General features: G+C 42.2%; 2 protein-coding genes across 3 annotated transcripts; one reads left to right on the top strand and one right to left on the bottom strand.

Moving 5' to 3' along the window:
- Positions 1-786: 786 nt before the first annotated feature.
- DBI (diazepam binding inhibitor (GABA receptor modulator, acyl-CoA binding protein)) lies at positions 787-3,984 on the bottom strand. The gene is made up of 4 exons (XM_009887256.1): positions 3,970-3,984; positions 3,710-3,827; positions 1,846-1,908; positions 787-1,084 (listed from the first exon to the last, which is right to left on the bottom strand). Exons 1-4 carry the CDS (start codon positions 3,976-3,978, stop codon positions 1,011-1,013), a joined length of 264 nt encoding a protein of 87 aa, XP_009885558.1. The 5' UTR covers positions 3,979-3,984; the 3' UTR covers positions 787-1,010.
- Positions 3,985-6,763: 2,779 nt separating this feature from the next.
- On the top strand, positions 6,764-15,990 carry LOC104288445 (chromosome unknown open reading frame, human C2orf76). 2 transcript variants are annotated; one of them, XR_717907.1, is made up of 6 exons: positions 6,764-6,911; positions 8,616-8,666; positions 12,246-12,283; positions 12,415-12,496; positions 13,633-13,727; positions 15,535-15,716. XR_717907.1 is itself a non-coding variant. In XM_009887254.1 (5 exons), the coding sequence occupies exons 1-5, from the start codon at positions 6,779-6,781 to the stop codon at positions 15,609-15,611; spliced, it is 381 nt and encodes a 126-aa protein (XP_009885556.1). In that variant the 5' UTR covers positions 6,766-6,778; the 3' UTR covers positions 15,612-15,990. The 2 variants fall into 2 exon arrangements, 1 of the variants encoding a protein (XP_009885556.1); XM_009887254.1 differs by lacking the exon at positions 13,633-13,727 and having other exon boundaries at positions 6,766-6,911; positions 15,535-15,990.
- Positions 15,991-21,434: the final 5,444 nt, after the last annotated feature.

Here is a 21,434-nt window from a genome sequence, read left to right as displayed (position 1 = left end):
GAATGCCTTATTCCTGTATAAAGTTGTGACTTTATTCTTGCATGCTCTACACCGGAATAGCGCAGTGCCACATTTTAAAGTCAGTCCCCCTTTCTGGCCTCGGCAACTCTTAACAGACTATGCTAGGCAGACCAAAACAGGTAAAAGCCTACTAGAGATGATCACAACTGTGGGTTTTGTACAAAACTTTTGCTGATGATCACTGCAAGCCTTCCTGTTTGAACAGCCTTGTAAGCATTAAGCCAATTTATACTTGATTCACCACAACACCAGCACTCTGTATTTACAGCAGTACAGTATCAAGGGCATGAACACCACCACCGTCTGCAGAACCTTCTCTTTCAGAGGGGAGGTTTTGTATTTAACTACGAAGTATTTGCCTTCTCTTCGGAACCCAACCATTGCTGTTGGGGAATAACATCTCCAAGAAGTGCGATTTGACAATTGTTGAGTAAGTCACAGAAAACCCCAGGCAACAAATATCAAGCACCTTGTTCTTAGTATACACAGCATTAGACCTAGCCTCTCCACGATAATCTCTGTGGTGCTCCAGATTTTGTGGGTTGCCATTTATCTACCCGAGAAAGGAGGTGCAGCAGTATCAGACATCACTGGTTTGGCTCAGACACAAGTCCGCATTGCACGAAACAGGTTACTGAGCCCCCTCTAGTGGCAGAAGGACCGGAGAGGTTGGTTTGCGCCTCACACAAAAGTGTTTGCCAGCTGCAACATGGCAATTAAGGCACAAGCTCAGAATAGCCTCTAAGGGATGACCACCACAACAGCTAAAGTACCAAATGCACTTTAATGAGTTCCAGATTTTGTTCCCAGAAGGAATTTATAACGTGTCAGTACATTAGGCAGGTACACGGCTTCCCCTGAACTACAGGCATGAGGAGAACCAACTATAATACACTAGGTATTTAAAATTATTCTCAGAAACTAGTTTTCCACAGTATTAGAAATAAGGCATGTTTCAGGTGTGTGCAAGTGGCTGTCATATCCAGTCCTCAGATGCCGTATTTGCCCTTTAGTTCTTCCACTTTTGCTACGTAAGCTTTCATTGCATCTTCTTTGGACATTCCTGAAGGACAGAACACAGGAAGCAGTCAGATACCTTTTACAGATTGATACCTTTTGCATGCAAGTCACAATTCCCTGCTACAGCATGTAGCTGCATGCTACCAGAGAGCAAAGAAGCCATGAAGGTCACTTGGCCATGAATCTAGTATTAAAGTTTTAAATAAGTGCGCTCAGCAGTCACAAGAAAACAGTATTTCGACGCAAAGTTATAGTTCTATAGACAACAACTAAGCAGTATGAATGGCGTTAATAGAACTAATCCAATTATTACAGGAAAGCTACTCAATCAACTTAGACTGCATTTAGATGTAGTGTTGGCTCCTTAAAAACACCAGAAAATTCTGTTTTCATAGATTAGACCACTCCTCATTTAAAGTAGAGAGCCCAGCTGCATCTTCCAGTTAGGAAAGCTTTAGAAGAAACACAACAACTGGAGGGAGAGCTCAGTCTCTGGGGTACGAGCCTGTGACCTGGAAAACAGATTTAGGTTTCTGCTGCTGCTACAGTTCTCCTTTGTGTAACATCTTGGGCCAGCTTGGAATTTTGCACCATAATTTCCTTTCACACAGGCTACATTTTTAATGATTACTCCTGCCTTGCAGAGGTAATCAAAAGTAAGTTTATTAATGTGGCATTCTCAACTTTTAGAACTCTTGTCTTATAAGGGTACGCCATTTTATTTATTGCTGAACCACATACACTTTTCTGAGTAGTTTGCCTGTGGCTTTATTTTTTAATTTTTATTTTTTAACAGACACTTACCTTTCAATGCATACCAGGCATCCCACTTTGCTTTGCCTTTGAAGTCCAGCATACCAGGGCGTTCTGAGAAAGACAGGATAAGCAGCAGAATTAGTTTGTGTGGTCTGGGTGTAGGTAACACCTACTATTTTCCCAAAGGCTATTTAGCTCTTAACTACGATAAAACACAGTGGCTCACCTCTGCAGCTATTACTAACCTGTAGTTGGGAGATCACCTCTGATGCTGAAGGCAGCATGCTGGAATGCTATCAGTGGCCACAGAGATAGTCTCTGTCAAGTTCCCTTAAGACAGGAGCATTTGAGCAGAAGAGCACCAAATACTGTGATTTGGTTTTATCACACTTTCTGAAGAGACTGCTGTTGCATGACAGCCCTCTGATTAAAGAGCATCATCAGCTCTACAGTAAAGCAGAAATGCCCTAAGGTCCATTACACGCAAAGACGTGAAACTAAAAGCTAGTAGCACACAACTTAGAACTCGTTAACATCAAGTTAATGGTATGTTTCTAACATATAGCTCTTCATTTGTTTTGTCATCTAGGGGTATAAGCACTGAATTCTAACTCACTTCATTACAGGCCACACTGTAGCTAAATAGAGAAGAAATTAATGAGATATGGATGTGTACATAGTTATTCTTCACATAAAGTCCTCCCTGTTTTTACTTCTTCATTGTCTCCTTAAAAGCCAACTCTAAGTATTAACAAATGGAATTGGACAGTAGCCTGTAAATTAGCCACAAAAATACCCTTGTGCTGCTCGCATGGCAATGTGACCCGCAGAGCTAGTTGGCAGCTCCACTTCTCTCCAACAAAAATCCCTACTAGCTCACTCTTACACAGACTGCTTTTCTGGCCAACTCTTGTTAGCTACTGCTCCACAAGAATCCAATGACTTACAGAAATGTCAGTATATTAACAGCTCTGTAGCACCATTTCACCTTGGCAAATGTTAATAATACTAAGGTCCAGCCACACCAAAAGGATGGTATCTTAAAACCAAAGTCACTTCTTTCCTCCCTTGGTGCTGCCCATCCCAGGGGAAAGAGAGACCACAAGTGCCCATACTTACCATTTCCTGTAAACTTCACTGTCAGCTTTGAATTCAATCAACACCCAATAAACTTCACCAGCAACTGGGTCAGGAGGCCAGTGCTCCAAACAAATGACCTTTTTCCTTTCTAACTCTAGTTACTCAAGTGTTACACAAGGTCAGTAGAAACAGGCTTCATTCTTATTTCTAGGCTGAGCTGCCAGGGACAGAAGCGTAGCAAACAGGAGATTTTGCACAGCGTACCTGCAGAGATATTCCTGCTAGTCCTTTCAAAATGTGATATTTAATTGCAGCTCCTATAAAAGTTCTCATGTTCTTCCATTTTGGCTTCCCAATACTATTTTTAGTAGCCAATCCAGTTTAAACAAACTCCCCCCCCAACTATTGCAATTCCACACTTGTATAGTTTGCCTTGCTGTTAAAGGCTGTTTCACTGAGAAGTGTTTGCGTTAAAGCAGCATCCCTTGACCTAGGCAGCTACTTACTGATAGAGGTCTCCAAAAGTCCCAAACCCAATATTTGCACAAAGCTAACACAAAGGATTCTCAGACCGTTGCTATACGATTTATATGACTGCACCCGGGTTAATCTAAAAACCACAAGTTGCACAAACCCTTATCGGGTCAGCCTATGCCCGCCTGCATACAAATCCATGCCAAGTCGGTATTGAGTCATTTCTGCTCAACCGCAGGATTGCACGAAGGGAGACACGCAATAGGGGAGAGGTTTTCCCTCCCAAATTCCCTCCAGCTCAGCCTCAGGCCGCAAGTGGGGACACAGAGGACAGGGCAGGGCCCCAGGCGGTACCGACCCGTGTTCACGTCGCCCACCGTGGCCTGTTTGTAGTGGCTGTAAATGTCCAGCATCTCCTGGTCCGTGGGCTGGGACTTGAGCTGCTTCACCTCCTCAGCGGCCTTCTGGAACGCGGCCTAGAAGGGGGAAGAAGGCCCCAGGGCGGGGCGGGGGTGAGCACCCGCTGCCTGCTACCGCCAAAAAAGGGGGAGAGAAGCGTCCCCGGCCTCCACCGCCCGCCCGGTTCCCCGCAAAGCCGCCCCCCGGCACAGCCCGTACCTCAGACATGGCGACAAGCCCGGCTCGATCCCGACCCCCCCGGCGTCTGCCGCACCGCCCCCGCCGCTCTGCCGCTTCACTCCTCACCAGACCGCTGGCTGGCCAATCCCAGCGCCACGGGCAACACGGCGCCAATCGGCGCCTGTCGGAGGCGGGGAGAAGCCAGGCAAAGGGCCAATGCGAGGGCGACGCGGAGGGGGCGGGCTTCGGAGAGTGGTGGCACGACTCCCGCTAGCGTGAGAGGTGAGTCTGCTCGTTGCCCAACGGGAGAGCTTCGGAGGGCGGAGAGAGGCCGCCTCCCAGCCAATCCCGCGGTGCGCTGGGTGCCACCGAAAGGATGCGATTGGTGGAGCTGTGTGAGGCGGGGCCAGCAGAGGACCCGGAAGTGCCGGCGGGGAGTCGGTAGTAAAGCTGAGGGCCCTTAGCGGTCCCTTTCGGGCGGGACGGGGCGGTGTGGGGGCTGAGGGGAGGGCGCTCGGGCTCGGGGAGACGTGCTGGGCCGGGCGGCTCTCCGCTGCGGGTCCTGGCGCTGCTGCTGGCGGTTGGGAGCCGGGCAGGTCCCGGGGGAGGTTCTGCGGGAGGTTCCGCCGGAGGTTCCGCCTCACGAGAGATAGTGACCCTCGGCGCCGCTGATCCGGGCAGCGCCGTGAGGAGAACCTGCTGTGTTGTCTCTGAGCAGACGCTGGGTAGTACCTGGCCCCGGCCCTAGATGGGTCTGTACAGTAAATGTGACCCATCGGTGCTGGGTCGTGACCAGTAGGTCGAGGGAGGTCATTCTCCCCCTCTACTCGGCACTGGTGAGGCTACAACTGGAATACTGTGCCCAGTTTTGGGCTCCCCAGTTCAAGAGAGACAGGGAACTGCTGGAGAGAGTCCAGCGAAGGGCAACCAAGATGATTGAGGCATTGGAGCATCTCCCTTATGAGGAAAGGCTGAGAGAGCTGGGACTCTTTAGCCTGGAGAAGAGAAGGCTGAGGGGAGACCTTATTATTGCTTACAAGTATCTAAAGGGTGGGTTGAAGGAGGATGGAGCCAGACTCTTCTCAGTGGTTCACAGTGACAGGACGAGGGGCAATGGGCACAAGTTGGAACATAGGAAGTTCCATTCCAACACACGGAAAAACTTTTTTATGGTTTGGGTGGCAGAGCAGTGGCACAGGCTGCCCAGGGAGGGTGTGGAGTCCCCTTCTCTGGAGATTTTCAAAACCCGCCTGGATGCAGTCCTGAGTAATGTGCTCTGGGCAATCCTGCTTTAGCAGGGGAGTTGGACTAGATGATCTCTAGAGGTCCCTTCCAACTCTGAAAATTCTGTGATTCTGTGAGATTCTGTGATTTCTAATTGTCTGCGTTCCCAAATCTCTATTCCTACCGTGTTCTTCCACGCTGCTCAGGAGAAAGTGAATTGAACGCTGTCCCTTTTTCTTTAGTTTTTGCTGTGCCCTCCGGATCTCAAGCCCTTGTGGAATAGCATCAAGAAAGTATCCGTCTTTGCTGTTTAATATAAATCTAGTTATCTTCGGGTGTGAAGTAGGTTTTTCTTGATTGGCATCTTTTTGTGTGTGTGTATCACAGCTTATTTATAATGAAAATGGCATGGGAATTACTAACCAAGGGGATATAAAAGCAAGTTGCCTTGCGACGTGGAAGGTCTGCATCCCCGTTCTGCAGAAAGTATGTGAAGAAAATATTACTGCGTTACTTTGCTAAGGTACAGCTAGGACAAATACAGCAAAGACTGAGAGGTACCTGGATACCTGCATGATGGTGGGGTGCTTAAATAATCTCCCCTCCCCAGCAAAAAAGGGAAGGAAAAAAAAAAGACACACACCAAAAAAAAAGAAGATAAAGGGATGAATAGGTAAGATAATCCCTTGCAGGTCTGGAAGTGGTGACTGAAATGGCTTCTAAGGAGTTGTGGAGGTTGTGCTGTGCCCCTGACTGATGTTGCAGCACTTGGACTGCAGTCTTTGCTTTTTGCTGCAGCAGCCATGGTAGTTTAGCGTGTGACCAGAAAACAAGGTTGTTGAGGAATACCCAGCACCAAAAATAGAGAAGATTGCCGAAGTGGGAAATAGCTCATTTTCCTGTGGAGAGAAAGAACCCGAGGGAACAAGGTGTGGGCTTGTTTGAAGAGGGGCTCGGGTTGATAAGGCCCCTCCATTGTAGGTTCTGCTCTCTGTTACAGTAGTATAAGCCCTGTAGAGCCATTGTAGAGATCTACTATTATAAATTAAATTAAACCCCTTAATTATGTAATAGTATACCAGGAGAATTATTTGCATGTGTTATGTGGGGGAGATTTTTCCACTTTCTGTACGGAGGTGAAAATGAGCGTTGTGTAAGAGCTTAGGCATTTTTCAGGGTATTATGCTCTCTGCAACATAAGTTTATTAAAAAGGTTTTGGTTTTGTTCATGTTAGTACATTCTTTTAGAGCACAAGGTTACTAACCCAGCAGGTAAGGTCTGCAGTCACGTAAAACCCCAATGACATACTTGCATTTATCCATAACATTTTGGCCTGTTTAGTAGGGAGTCTGGTGCTCTATTACACAGCATGGGTACAAATACTGGACTATTTGGTGTGCAGTATCGATAATATCCTAGGTAACCCTGTTTGTTTTGAGATCTTGTTAGTGCTTCTGTAGAAATACTAAAAGTGAAGTCCTGAAAGACATAATGCTGTTGAATTTCTCGCCATGTTTTTGCATGAGGCCCACCTGCACCATGTTTTCTAGCTGTGCTTGTACACAGAGGAAAGGCAATAATTCCTGTCTTTAATGTTTTCCAGGTTATTCAGAATTAATTCTCATGTCAGCAGAAAGCTCAACCATCACAGTCCGTCTTGTTCGCTCTTTTGAACACCGGAACTTCAGACCTGTGGTGTATCATGGAGTTAACTTGGATCAGACAGTAAAGCAGTTCATTAATTTTGTGCGGAAGGGTAAGGGACCATTGTCTTATTCATTCGTTTCAGTCCCATGTGTTGCTGTCTGCACAAGAAAGTGGAGGGAATGGGAATTCTGTGGCTTTGGTAGAGATGCCAGATTTGTGTTTACATCCCCTGTGTGCTCTCCTCCCTTGGATGAGAGGTCTGGAGTTAATAAGAGCTTCCATGGTCAGTGTGCCATGCCTAAATTTGGGAAGACTTCTCCCCCTGCCCAAATCCCCATCTTTAGTCAAAAGGAGAGGAGGGCATTGCTGCATTTGGCTCAGTGCCTCAGGCTCCTTGAGTGGTGCTGTCAGGCAGCTATTCATAAATTAACAGGAGTAAATTAATAGAATTTAGAGAGCCTTTGATCCTTAGGAACTACACCAATATGTGGAATGTGGGAACACAAGTCTGTTTGCTATTTGTGAGAAGAGAGGATCTTGAAAAATTGGTTTTGACACTGTGAGGTCTCACTGTGCATGTTTTCTTCTGAGTTTGTCTCCATCTTGAGCTTTGTGGTGCAGATTTACTCATCTATGGGCTTTACGTTTTAGAAGCCTGGTTGAAAGTGACAGCGTATCTAAAAGTTAATTAGGGTAGAGCAGCCCACGCAGCGACTCAGTCATTAGGGTGTTACCCTAATCTTGCAGGTGTATTTCTACACACCTAAATGGAGACATTCAAAGGGTGCAGAATAGTATCCTGATTTTTTTTTTTTTTTGCATGAAGTCAGCTTAAACAAGTCTTGAACTGTTATAGCTGATAACATTTGAGCAACTCCTGGGACATTGCCCTGGGCCTCACAGCTGTATTGTGTTTTCAGCAGCTTCTAGACAGTGATGGGCACGGCAGGATCTTAGGATGCTTTTAGAAAACTGCAAGCACTTTCAAAACATATGGTTCAGCTGCTCTTACGAAGAATAAAATAAAAAACAATGCTAAGAAACTTGCTTTTGATGTGTGCAGTATTGAAACTCACTGTTATTTGAAACAAAGTTGGTGTCTTAGACAAGACTTTTTGGAACCTCATTCCACAGATGGATGGACAGTGCTGTTTGTGGTCCAAAAACTGTGTTCCTTCCTTTACTGTCATCTGTTTTGAAGGGAGAGTTTGAGATAAATTGTTGGACTACTGATGAAATGATGGTTTTGGCTGCCTTGCTGCTGAGCACCCCACAGGTGGCTAGGCCTTCCAAGGACTTGGTTAAATCCCTGGGTGTCACTGGGAACACGAGCACCAGGGAAAGTGTTAGTGTTCTTGCAGTTGCTTATGGGCTGTGTCCTGCATGTCGCTAAAGAGTTAATTTTCTTCCTTTTTGCGGCTGGTTTGCATGGCTGTGTTTACTGAACAATTCAGTTATGAATGACAGTTGTTGGCTGTTTGTATAAGGTAGGAAGAGATGCTGTAGCCCACTAACAGGATGTTCCTGGCAGATTTCTGAAGGATCAGACTTCTGTGATCATATCATAATTGCACTGACTCGCTGTCCTCATGGGTCATTTTCTTCAGAGGGACTTCATGCTCAAGTGAAGGTAATCAGATATGGAGTAACTATAAAATCTGAGCCAAAGGTTGTGGTTTAGTATTTGATGCTCAAACAAGTCTCCGGTGTTGTGGATTTATTTTGATGTAAAGGATGTCCAGGATGCATGCATAAAATACTGGAAATAAATAAAGGACAACTTTGTTTTAACTTGATGCTTTTATTTTAATAGATGTGCCTTCAAGAACAGGACTTCCTCCTCCTTTCAAAAATTATAAGTATGGTATGTGGGTGTTTTTCTTGTTTTAATTCCTGTAAAATGCAGACATAGTATTTTATACCAGTTTCTATACAATTTAGAAGACAACTGCTGTAGAATACTTGTGTTGGTGGCAGTGCCTGCCTGTACTTGCAGTTCTTTCCAGCTCTTGTAGCTGGGGTTATGCAACTCAGATCACGTCTACAACACTTGACCATTATTTTGAAGTTCTGTATTAATCTTTGAATTAGGCTGCATGTTATACACTATTTGCTAATTGGTATGATGGGTTTTGGTATTAATTTTTTATTACTTTCATAAGTGCCTTTTAACTCTGTCTTTTACTCTAGCGAGCAGCTTGTGATCTCAAATGCTTTGAAATTGTAGTTCTCTATCTGCTTATGTATTTCAGTATCTATTTAGTAATTGTGAAGTCAGAAAGGATGGTGAAGTGGGAGCTGAAGAAAATAAATAGAAAATGCTTAAGACATAAATAATTTACACAATATAAGAGAAACAAGGGAGCTTTGCTCAAAGTAGATATGAAAGCTCTTAAATACAAGCTGACGGAATGAAATAGCCTGTTATGAAATTTATGCTGACTTTATCCTCTAATGTAAAGCTATGTGTATATTTCCTTTTTGTGAAGATTGGCATGAACATGTGCAATTCATCTGTTTGGGACAGAATATACTTTCAAAATAGAGTAAATTACTTCCTTTCTTGGAGTTTGTTAACTCGGATGTCAGTAACATATCTTTTCCTAAACTTGGCAATTCTGAAAGTTCCCTTGGAGTTTTGCTGCAAGTGATCCTCTGTCTCCCATGTTCTTGGAGTTGACAAACTCTTTCCTCTTCAGTGATTCAAAGAACTGAATGGGGAACCTATTTAATACATGTGAATGGTAATAGACTCGATTTGCCTATTAAAAAAAGAAAACCCAAGCCAACGAACAAGCATTTCATTCTGTGTTCTTGCTGATGGTAAAACAGTGCAAAATGAAAGCAGAAAAAGACTTAGGGATTAAGATTTACGATACCGAAGTGGCAAGGACTTGAACATTGCTATTATTTTTAATATATTATTTAAGGTCTACAACTAACTGTAAGTTTGAATTTGGAGGTGCCCTTTCTCCCCCTAACATCTGGGGCTTTGGCTAAATGAGGGGAACAGCTGTTATCACTTGTATTCCTGGTGTTGCCTTTCCCTGCTGCTAGTTCTTTCATCACTTAGGGCATCAGTTTATTTTTTCCTAAGGCATCTGTTGTGGCTGAGCACCTGATTTGGCTGTGTAGGACTGAGCATAATGTGGGTGAAAAACACTGCAGAGCTTTAAAACCTGTTACACCAGTTAGTAGGGGCCCACTTTTAGTGGGATGGTGCTATCTGTGGAAATTTTCACACAGAAAAATCAAAGCCAAGTTCCTCACCTTCCCCTTGGGCTGTGAATCATCCAGGTTCATGTTTTTGGCATCTCTTGTGTGCTCTACTGTCTTTCTTGTATTTTGGTGATGAAAGGGCAGTGAGACTTCTATGTGAATAGTGTTAGTAAGAATCAGATTTTTCCTTCTGCGTTGTTTGGCAGTGCCAGAAATCTCAGCTGGACCTGGCTATCTCTCGCCTTGCCTGTGTCGGCTTCCTTCTCTCCAGAATTCAGCACCACTTTGTTCGCTCAACACCATATATAATGCCATTACATTCTTCCTCCCAGCTTGATGCTCTAACTCACATCCCAAAGCTTAAGGCTTTCGTTTTCTCTGCATTTCTTTGTGCACATCATTCTTTTTCTCAGTCTAGAACTCTTCTGAGTCAATCTTCTCATCTTCCTACCCTGTCATTGCCATCTTTTCACTGATGATGGCAGCCTGGGTGCCAACTTGTCTCATAAGCTGCTTCTCAAATATTTTTTTTTCCATTAATGTGGAGCAATATGGTAGGTACTTCACAGAATCAGACTTAGAAAGTGATTTCTTATCTGTTGTCACAGAAGATGTATTACCAGAAAGGGAAAGATAAAAATCTGGAAATATGATTGAGTGGGACTAAATGGGGATGAAATAGCAAAGGCTATTGAGAGGACATAAGGCTTTAGCTGGGATGAGAAGAGACTGCAGTTCCATCTCTGTAACAGAGTTAGAGAAGCCATTTAATAGCTCAGATAAAGACACGGTGAACTGCTGGATGCCAGTGGTGGAGTTGTGAAGAAGTGAAATTGAGACAATAGTTCAGAGAATGAGCAAAGACAAGAGGAAAGGAAATGTGACAAAGTACATGGTGAGTTTAAAACTAAGAGGCAGAGGCTGGATTGTATTTGCTGTGGTAGAAAGGTTTCATGATTGCAGTATATTTTTGCTGTAATCACTTAGTCTTTTTGCAATGCTTCTATGCAAGATGGATCCTGGTAGTTGCAATTTAGTATGTGTCTTTCTTCTAATACTGCACTTATTACAGCATGCTAAGGCTGCCTTCTCAGTGACCTCTCTAGTGGGAACACAGAGTAGTTTTGACCTTATGTAGTGCTTTAAATAAAATATTCAAAATGGGCCAGAGTGGTATGGAAGCAAACTTTTGAATGGGAATGTGATTTCTGTTATTCTGAGCATCTGATTACTTGCTCTTGGTAGTTTGAAAGTTGTATTAGCCTATATTTAACTTTCTTGCATCCTTCTTTTACAAGACTGTTTCAACATGTAGTATTCGGTTAATGCACAAAACCAAACTAGAACAGAAAATGAGCAGGCAAACAACTGGTTTTTCTTCTTTGTTGGGAAGGAATTGATGTGTTATTCTGAATTTGTTCAAACACAGAGGCTTCGGAGTTCGAGTTTTTTGGTTTTGTTTGGGTTTTTTTTTTAGTACTGCATGGGCATCTTCTGACTTCCATTCCCTCTGGATCTTTGCACTCATCTGGTTACTTTAGTGACCACATTATTTTCCCCTGTTTTTCCCTTCTGTTAACAAAGCCCTGCCCACATTGCCAGGGGAAAGCGATATTTTTTTTTTTATATAGCATAATTTCTTAATGTGCTACACTGCACAAACACAAAAGAGATAAATATTACTGAAGAGGTTATAGGATTAAAAAGGCTGTACATGCTCATGGAAAACGGACTGACTTAACAAAATGTCTGCATGGGTGCTTTCTTCACGGTAAGGGAATTTTCAAGGAATGATCTGAAGTGGTCAGGTTACTGTGTCTTAATTACTTGCTGCCTACCAACTTACCTGTAGTAGTTGTCGCTGTATAAATGCTGTTTGTCCTGCCCCTATTGCATGTGTAAGACCTGTTAGGTCAAAACACCCTAACTGGCATTTAAATACATGTGTTTTGACTGGCAATTGGGATGGTCATGAGTTAGTTACTGTAATTCAGCCACCAGACAGAAGCCCAATAGGATATGGTACTTTAATGTTGGATTGACTGGTTTAAGACTGGCTGTAGGAATGGGAAATTAAGATGTTTTCTCCTCTTTTAGACTGAATATATGGAATTGTTAATAATAAATGATTTTGAATCTTGCCCCTTTGTTTGTCTCTCCAAGTACAACTTTCAGCGTTACCAGCCTCTTAAGCCTTATTTAAGGAAAACGTCTTTTCTTTCAGATACAATGAAGATTATTCACCAAGCACACAAATCTAAGGTATGATTATTAGCTGTATTCTTCCCCTTTTATGTGATTTAATGCAGGCAGATCTCTGCACTGTCAAGCAGGACTGGGGCAGAGACAGCCAGTAAATCCTTATCTTTGTATTCTGGTTCTCTGATTTGTAGACTGGTGAACTTGTTGTGAGTTTGGAAGACGATGACAAACTGATTTTGAAAGACGACAGTACACTGAAAGCAGCTGGAGTAGGTAGGAACACATTTGTATTGACTGAAGGTGCTGTTCATTGTGGTTGTCATTAAACTGATAACTGGCTGATTATGTTTGGATAGCCTGCTGAAAAGTAAATGCTATTCCTGATGCTCTTTACACTACTTGATAATTATTCAGGGAAGAAGGGGGGGATAATGTACATTCAAATCATTGGACCGAGGGCAGCAGGTATCTGCACTCCAAATGTTCAGAATGCAAATTGTGATTTTTAGAGGGTATGCTTATAATTCTGCTGAGAGTAATTTTAAATGATTGACAGATAGGTTATTAGTACCGTGTCTGCTTAGTCTTATCAGTAACATTTAAACTGATGTTTTGGTTAGAAATGTAAGTAGTGGAACCAGCATGGAATAATGAAATAAGATTAGATTTGTTTAATGTGCAGCATACAGTGCCTGATAGCCAGATTGCTCAGGAAAGCTCAAGCAGTATCATTTAGAGAATGTGCTGAACATAGCAAAGAGTTGAAACTTGACCTGATTTCTCACATTTTGACAGGGGACTACATATAGGGCATGTCTTTTGGTAATGTAAAGAAATGTCTGTCATGATAAAATTCATGGTCCCTGGATGTCCTTTGGGCTTCTCATAAATGTGGCTGAATGACTTTGTGGCAGCAGGGTACTTAAGGGATGTAGTTGCATTCCACCTTGATATGGACATTCGCTCATTTTAATCTGATTTGCCTAGCTGTAACGCATAACTGCCAGTGCTCTAAGTGCAGGGGTTTCACAGAGAAAGCTCCCTCCTGTTCCTGACGCCCTCTGATTGCTCCCCAGCTAGTGAATGGGATTTCTTTCTCGTAGGTTTCTTGGCTCTTTTGTTTCCTTCCATTTACTTTCTGGTTTTAAGTGACTTGGGATGTGTCTTTAACATTTTTCTCTGGGGTGCACTGCAACTGGCCTCAGTATACCTTTCCTAAAGGTCTTTTGGCATTCCTATAATGTGAATGATAGTTATTCCCTGGCTGTTTGTACTAAATCGGGTCTTTTTATCAGGAGGGGGGAAAAAAAAAGGTTCCTCTGTAAGGAGGATTACTGGCACTCAAGTTTTATCGATTTGTAATTTAGTTAGCAGAAGATTCATTTAGGCATGATTTTTATCTACCTAAGGCATAAGAGGCAATGCAGTTCAGGAGAGGGACCGATGACAGTGGCAAATGTTGAATTAGAAATGACATTGTCCAGAGCTGCCTTCTTTCAAAAAGGTATTGATATTTGTATATATTATCCATCTTTGAAACTAGGATTGTAGCTGCAGCAGCGAAACAGTTGGATGTGATCTTGAAAAAGGTGTTAAAGCCTCAGAGTAAATGTTGCAGGGAAAGGAAATAGGATTAGACCAGTCTGTTCTTTGTCTCTGTACAAAGAGAAGGGGTGCCTTATTCAGGGTAGAGAACAACTTAAAGCTGCTTTTAATTTTTTTTTTAGAATAACTAACAGCAGTTAGTCATTAGTCTATAGTGGGTATTGGGAAAACTCTTGATTTGTAAAATGCAGCACGCCATTATTCCGTTTTGAATTTTGATGTGTTCCAGTATATCTTGATATGAAAATTAGCTAAGTTAGGAGTGGGATCTTGAAAATTTTACTTTTCTTCTTCAACAAGAAGTGGAAAACAGTAAACCCAGGAAGTGCAGTATGATAACATATACCACTGGTCCTCATTTTGTACAGTTTCATTTAAATCAGTAAGAAGATTTGAAATCTCCTATTGGCGTATTACATTTTTCCAATATCTAGTCTGGACAAAATTTACTGGAATAATGCAGAGAATTGCCATGAGAAAATCTGTGAAATTCTGAGACACCCAGAACATTTTTTTTCTAAGCTGCAATTGATTGCCCTTGGCACTTTATGGGATTGGGCTAGAGAGTTATAAATTATGAGGACATTAGATAAGTATCCTCGGTAAAGCCTCTGTGGCAGTGATTATTATTACAGTTATTATCTAGTCAGCAAAGTTAATGCTTGCCTGTTTGTTTTGGGGTTGGTTTTTTTTTTAAGCAGAGTGTATGTTAATAAAGTGTTCTGTATTCATTGCAAACAGTCTTGTCTGTTTTCTAGTTGAGATTCTAAAACCCCTTCTGCTCTTTTTTTTTTTTCCTTTTTTACAAGACAGGCAGACTTCATTAACTTCAGGTTTAATTTAAAAAACGAATGTGGAACTTATTGGCTCAGCACCTTAAAGAATTCCATGTTTAATAATTGTGAAGGCTTTCCATCAGATTTGTCTCTGTTCTGAATTAGTAATGTTGCTGACTTATTGTTTTAGAAGAGGAAGTCCTTGACCTACTGGGTTGAAAGAATTGTGACTGCTCTGAACCTTTGTGGGTCCTTTAGCTCTGCCATATCCCCTGTGAATAATTAGAGGTATTTGAAGGTATTGCTGGAGAAGCCAATTTGTGTCTTTCACTTTGCATATTGTTGAAGCCTCATGAATTAATCATCAGCAGGGCAAAAAATTAACTTCTTCAGACACATATTTTGATGGGTCATGAGGGAGAATGTAAAGTGATCTGTAAAATATTCTACTGATCCTCTAAGTATTAAATTATTATACCTACAGGCTAATTTAATGGAAAAAATAGTTTCTTTTTCCCTTTCCTAACAGAAAAATGCACAAAAAAAGAGAAAATCATGCTTCATTATTTTTCTAGCATTTGAAGGCGTTACATATGCAATCACTTAATTTGCTGAATGCTTATACAAACAATTCTGGAGGCTGTGTTAAACAAATCTTGAGGGGTCTTGTGTACATATTTACTTCTATATATTCAGGTTCTTTTTTTGTGGGTTTTCTTTGTTTGTTTGTTTTGTTTTTAACAAGGTTAAATGACATCTTTAATACTGGAATCTTTCTTGCAAAATATGACGGGGGGGAAAAAAGTGTGGTGATTTATAATTGTCCTTGACCAAAAAGTTGCTGGTTGTCTTCGAAGATTCTGAATAGCTGATTGTTGGGTGGTTCATTTACTGGTGTGCTAAATATCTAATTTTTTTTATTCGTTCTAGCAAATGAGACCGAATTAGCATTCTTCTGTGAGGAAGATTACAGAAACTACAAAGCTAATCCTGTTTCGGCCTGGTGAAGATCCCAAGAGATTGTTTTGTTTTCCCATACCTGTTGTAAATTTTCCTTATTCTGCTTAATGAGATTTTTCTTAAAGATCAATAAATCCTAGAGGATTGCTTTGCAAACAGTGCAATTCCCTTCCTATAGAAATTAATTTCTGTCAATATGCTAAGACTGAGAGAAGGAAAACTGGGGACATAAATGACTTTTGTTCTTTCTCGCATTTCTTCTTCCTTTGCTTGCCTCTTACGATGCAGGCGGTGCAATCTCTGACCTGTGACATGCGTTCTTGGTGTGATCCTACAGCAGACATTAGCTACATATGGAGATTATACAGTGCACAGTGAGTCCCATCACAGTATTAAGTTCTAATGAAAATGGAAACGTTTTATGACCAAATCCCTGGATATTTTAGAGAACTTGCAAAGAGAATCTCTGTGTTTCAAGTCATAGCTTTACTTTTCTCATTTTATGTTTGGTCTCTTTTGTTTAAATGGTGCAGACTGGCAAGTGTTTCAGTGTTTCATGCTCTTCACTGGTGAATGCTTTCCTTTGTACTCTCTTCCAGCCCTCTTTTGCATGCTGAAAGGGAAAGATGACTGTTGGGGGGAGGCTTTTGTGTTCTGAAGACCAGCTCACCTGTTTCTAGCTTTACTTCGTGGAGACACCGTCATGTAAGAGGTAGCAGAGTTCTGCCAGCACATCAGTGTGCATAAGTAGGAATTGGGCATTTTCCCAGATGGAGTGAAAGCTCATGGTTTCAGTTTTAAGAATAAAACCTGATTGATCGCATTTTTGCGAGGAAAGTCCCAGTCTGTGAGCCACATGTCTTCAAGACTGGAATTGATTCTTTCCTGCTTTCCAAGAGCTGAATACTCTGTTGGTATATGTTAGTTCTTGGTAATTCCAGGCTCTCCTGCTACATTAACCAAATCAAGAATAAGAAAAAATAATAATGCATCCAGTAAAGTATCTTTAGATAGATACTGCTTATGAAAGTGCTTTTTAGGGGGTACCAAGATAGGACACTATGCCTTTAAGCCTCTCTTCACTGAAATAGAAGTGATGCTGGCTCTCTGCCTTATCAGGCTTTTTGGGCATAGGCTCTGCTAAATCAAATGAGACCTCTTGTGCAGTTGCTTTAGACCCATACATCCACCCTCAGCCTTGGGTGAGAGCTGACAACACCATTTCCACAAGAGGCTTTCCAGAGAAGTAAGCTTATTGTTTCCTAGAGCTCTGATGATGATTTTTTTTTTATTGACGTGATAGTGAAAGCAGATGTGTGATTTCCAAGGTATGTAAATAAAAGTTCTCTTTACTTTAGATGTAGGGCCAAAGAAACCTCTATGTATTGTTCCCACCTCATTTTCTTCATCCTTCCTGACAACTGTCTGGTTTAGGCTGATTTTGGTAGCTGGTGTTACTCACCGACAGCTTTGCTTCAGAGTTTTATTCTCTTGTGAACGTAGTCTACCGCTTTGTCATCTGCGATTAAAAGGGTGATTGTATCTTTATCTTGTAGTGTTATGCATGCTGTGATGAATTTGTGATGAGAACTTATCCCTTGCTCTCTCCTTCTGTCCTGTCCACCTTTTTGTTGCTGGTACCTGCTCCCCAAACATGGGCTCATGTCTCAGCTACCTTCTTGCAGTCTGTCATGTTTGCCTATTAATCTGGCTGATAGCAGTTTGTACTCATTTTCTCAGTTTAAGCCAAAGTATTGCACTCCAGAGTACACCAGCTTTGTTCAGCCAAATTTCCAATAATGAAGGTAACTTTGTAAGGTGGCATATCAGAGAGATCGATGTCTCAGACTGTCCTACCGAGGCATGATGACATCTGTCAGCACACGCAGGCTCTGAGACTGAGCAAACCCTGTCATTCTTTTCCTCCTGTTCTGAGGATTTGAATTTGGTCTCCAGCCCTTTCAGACAGATTTGGATTGGTTTTGTTATCCCTTTTCTCTAAGGCGTTTGTGTTTGAAAGACTCGCCAAATTTTAACAACTCTCCTTTCTGGGCTAGTACAGTTACAAATGTTCAGTGCCACATAAAGTATGGCAGAGTGAAAGAGCAATTCTACAGTATCTGTAAATGTTTTGATGCAAATATTCGAGAATGATGTGTCTGGCACTCCAGATTAACTCTTCCCTTGGAAAGAGAAGCTAAACTACTGCTTTGTGAGCTCAGTTCACTCTGGCAATGGCACTTCATTGGCTGCTTTCTGCAGCAGCACAGTAGAGCCTTTTGTAACGCTCTCAATGGCCATACTTGTAACTGGTTTCTTCCTGAAGTGTTTTTCTACTGTGACTTTTTGTTTTTAATTGGACCTTTAATAACACTTCTTTCAAATACACCCCACAAAACCATAGATAATAACCGAGAATTTGTTGAGACAGATGCTGTTCAAACATTTTTTTTGGTGGGATATGGTATAGCCTTGTGTCAAAGTAGGTTTGAGTCCAGGATTGCTGAATATTGAATGAAATCTGTGGATGCTGGCTAATAAATTACTAAAGACTGAGATGTCTTTGCCCATGCTGTTATGAAATCCTCTTTCTATTGAAGGAAACCACCTACAGAGTTGGTGCCGTGGTTTGTCATCCTGGCAGAGACCATGAACTGCATTTGTTTACAATTACAGTTAATCAAAGGTGGCTTCTCCATTTTGTGTAGTGGGGTAAATCAAGTAGCTTTGCTAGTGTTCTTAGACATTGTGGGGTTACTAAGGATTCATGTTTCAGTATGATGTTCTTGGAGCCTTCTACCAGCTTTTTTTTTTTTTCTTATTTAAACAGAAAGAACAGCATCCAGAGTGGGTGCTGAAATTAAGATACAACTCCTGGGTTATAGCACTGTAGCTGGGAAAGGCAGTGCGACTGGAAGCCAGGAGTGTGTGTGGGGCTTGAGTGTTTCCTGGAGAAAAAAAATCACTTCAGAGAGACTGGAATTTTGGTTAGGAGGTGTGGAAGCATAGGTACTAAAGGAGAGGGGAGGAAATTAGGAATTATCATGAAGAAGAGGAAAAGGTAACAGTGTAACTGAATAAACATCAAAAATCTTGAATGTACAACACTTCGTACAGAAATACTGGAGTAGTGGTGCTTTTCATAGCACTAAAGGTATGGAAATGGTGCGTTTTAATAATTTTTGGAATTGAACTCAAACTGTGGAATAGGCATCTTGTTTCTTCTGACTTTTGTCACGTTATACTTTCTGCATGCAACAGTTTTTGTGTAGGTAGTTATGTCGCCTCTTGAAGAAGCAAGAGCAAAGAAAACTGCTGACATGGGTAGCCAAGTTAAATGTTGACAGTTACCAATGGCATAAAGGAGTCCTCAAAGAACTGATATGCACCGTGGTTAAAGTTGGGGAACTGCTTTATCTGATGTAAACATTCTGTCTTAAAGGTGATCCAGAGATATGTTGTAAGCTGTGGTGTTTCTCTTTCACTCCCTGGGAGTATTCAGCACATCCCCTCACATACCATTTACTTAAAAATGAGCTTGCAAGTAACAGTCCAAGAGTTACCGCAACCATGACAGGACATCTGTGGGTCCTGTCCTTGGAAGTTAATAGCCAGAGAAATCCTGAGTGTCCAGAGATCAAGAATGAAAAACCAGAACACGCGATAACTTATTCTTGGTCTCGTATGACTGATAGGATTCTGGCTTCAGAGCAATGGCAGCTGGCTGGAGGCATCACAAATGCTTAAGGCCAGTGCACGCTTTTGCTTATTGAACAGTTTGGACTGAGCTCAGTCTTCCTGGCTGGCACCTGATCCTGCTTCCATGACTTCGTTTTCATAGTACTACTTGGCACAGATTTGCAAATGATTAATGAGTCAAGCAACAATGCCCAGTAGACAACTTTGCTACTTTTCATATTATCAGGACATTGACTTTTCCTTACTACCTACTTTCTTACTGAGTTAGAGAAACAGACACACCTTTGCGTGTTTTCCCTGCTGCTTCCCTTTGCTTCTTGCTGCTATTTTAATGGTTAGGTTTGCACCTCATCTGATATGCAATAGCAGCATTTCCTGGGGCAGTGAATGTACGTTTTTCTTTGTATTCACGAAGAAATATGCTTTGAAATAAAGAGGAGACCTTTTCTACACTGTCACTAATAGTGCACAACAAAGGATCCCTTTTTGCTTTACCGGAGGACAGCACTGTCCACTGGTCAGTGGAAACAAAAGTGTTTTTATCATAATGCTTTGTATCTTGGAAGGAAACAAGAGAAGTTATATCAGGAATGCAAAAAAAAAAAAAAAAAGCAGTAAAAAGCCAAGACCTATTGCCATAAACTGTCTGCAGAGAAAGCCACCAGATGTCAGCACAGCCTGTTCTTTCATTCTCCAGAACCTGTGTAAGCCAAGAAATATGTAATGTTTATGAAAAGTGCTTATCTGTGAATTGGCTTAGCCTGCGAAGTCTGTACTAGGGTTCTGGTGATGAAAGCTGAATCTCTCCTTGCAGAAAGTATTTCTTTTTATATTAAAATCAAAAAGCGGCAAATTGAACTGGTATCAGTGCTTAAATTCCTCTTGTTAGAGAGCATCCTTTGCGGAGCCAGTTCCAGCGTATCTAAATCTTTGCATGCTGTGAGGAGGCATTTGCAGAACATTCATTTGAAGAATTGTCTGGAAAAGATCAGTGTTAATTTGCTGAGGTTTTGTAAAGTAGACTTTAAGTATGCCTTTTTTTTTTTTTTTTTTAAACACAAGGAAAACCACCCAGAACAGACACACATGCAAAGCAGAGCAAAACATCTTCAGCAACACAGCTTAAACTCACAACAAATGTATCCTCCATGCTTCTGACCCTAAGCTCCTAGTATTTCTTCCTTGTAGTGCAAGGGCCGAGAAGAACCTGGCATTGCGCTCTCTGGGCCACGCTTCCTGAGCTGTGATGAGCTGAGATGGGATACTAGTTTCAGAGCCCAAACCCAACCACTGCGCACGGCTTTATGCTGTCAGTGATTGAAGTGTGCATAGGTGCTGCCTGCTTCAAAGGGTAATTTTGAATTGTTGCACAGGGACAAAGTGTGACGGAGCTTTCTGCTGAGATTCCTGTCACTTCTGCAGCAGCTTGCAAATGCAGGGAGACTATCAAAGAGAGGGAAGTTAAGTGGCAGGTAGGACCTGGGTGACCTAAATTCTTCCTCCTTTCTGTTTTGGGCTGCTGCTTTAGTTCCTTTCTTCTAGCCTCGTAGCACTGATGTCATGCTAGGGATTTACCACAGCTTGCTGTGTATGAGAACTGCTTATAGATTCTAAACTATGGCTATAACCCTCAAACGCCGTTCACAATGTGGAGGTGATGCAGGGGAGATTGCAGCTGTGCATTCTGGTGCTGCCTGCAGGGGAAGACTCCTGTATGCATGTGTGCAGCCAGTGTGGTGGTGCAGGTTGTTTGGGAGGTGTTATTCTCACTTTTCTTCCTTCTTTGCAGCACCTGGTTCTGCTTTGCTGGGGACCAGGACCTTGTCGTGATTCACGGTATGCATGGCAGATAGCTGAGAGGGGAGGTGGGTGTTTGGGCTGGTGATGCAGTAGGGGAGAGGATGGGGCATAGAGCTTTCATCTTCCTGTAGAGATGATGTTTTTTGGTCAGATACGGATTGTGCCTGTTGTTTGCTAGCATCCTCTCTGATAGCAATAGATTCTTTCCCTCGTAGTGGCCCAAAAGCAGCTAGCCAGAAGAGTGGGAGTCTTTCCTGGGGAGGAATAACCCTATGCACCAGTACAGGTTGGGGACTGACCTCCTCGAGAGCAGCTCTGTGGAAAGGGACCTGGGAGTCCTGGTGGACAACAGGATGATCATGAGCCAGCAA

This window comes from Charadrius vociferus, unplaced genomic scaffold, assembly GCF_000708025.1.
Source record: "Charadrius vociferus isolate BGI_N301 unplaced genomic scaffold, ASM70802v2 scaffold385, whole genome shotgun sequence".
Lineage (NCBI taxonomy): Eukaryota > Metazoa > Chordata > Aves > Charadriiformes > Charadriidae > Charadrius > Charadrius vociferus.
Note: the sequence above shows the minus strand (reverse complement) of the source record. Positions and strands in the feature narration are given on the sequence as shown.

Coding starts and splice junctions, on each gene's coding strand:
- DBI (XM_009887256.1), bottom strand. Junction 1,909..3,709: donor GGTGGGCGACGTGAACACGG/GTCGGTACCGCC, acceptor TGTCTTTCTCAG/AACGCCCTGGTATGCTGGAC. Junction 1,085..1,845: donor TGCCTGGTATGCATTGAAAG/GTAAGTGTCTGT, acceptor TCTGTCCTTCAG/GAATGTCCAAAGAAGATGCA.
- LOC104288445 (XM_009887254.1), top strand. CDS start 6,779: ATGTCAGCAGAAAGCTCAACCATCACAGTCCGTCTTGTTCGCTCTTTT. Junction 6,912..8,615: donor CATTAATTTTGTGCGGAAGG/GTAAGGGACCAT, acceptor TTATTTTAATAG/ATGTGCCTTCAAGAACAGGA. Junction 8,667..12,245: donor TTTCAAAAATTATAAGTATG/GTATGTGGGTGT, acceptor CTTTTCTTTCAG/ATACAATGAAGATTATTCAC.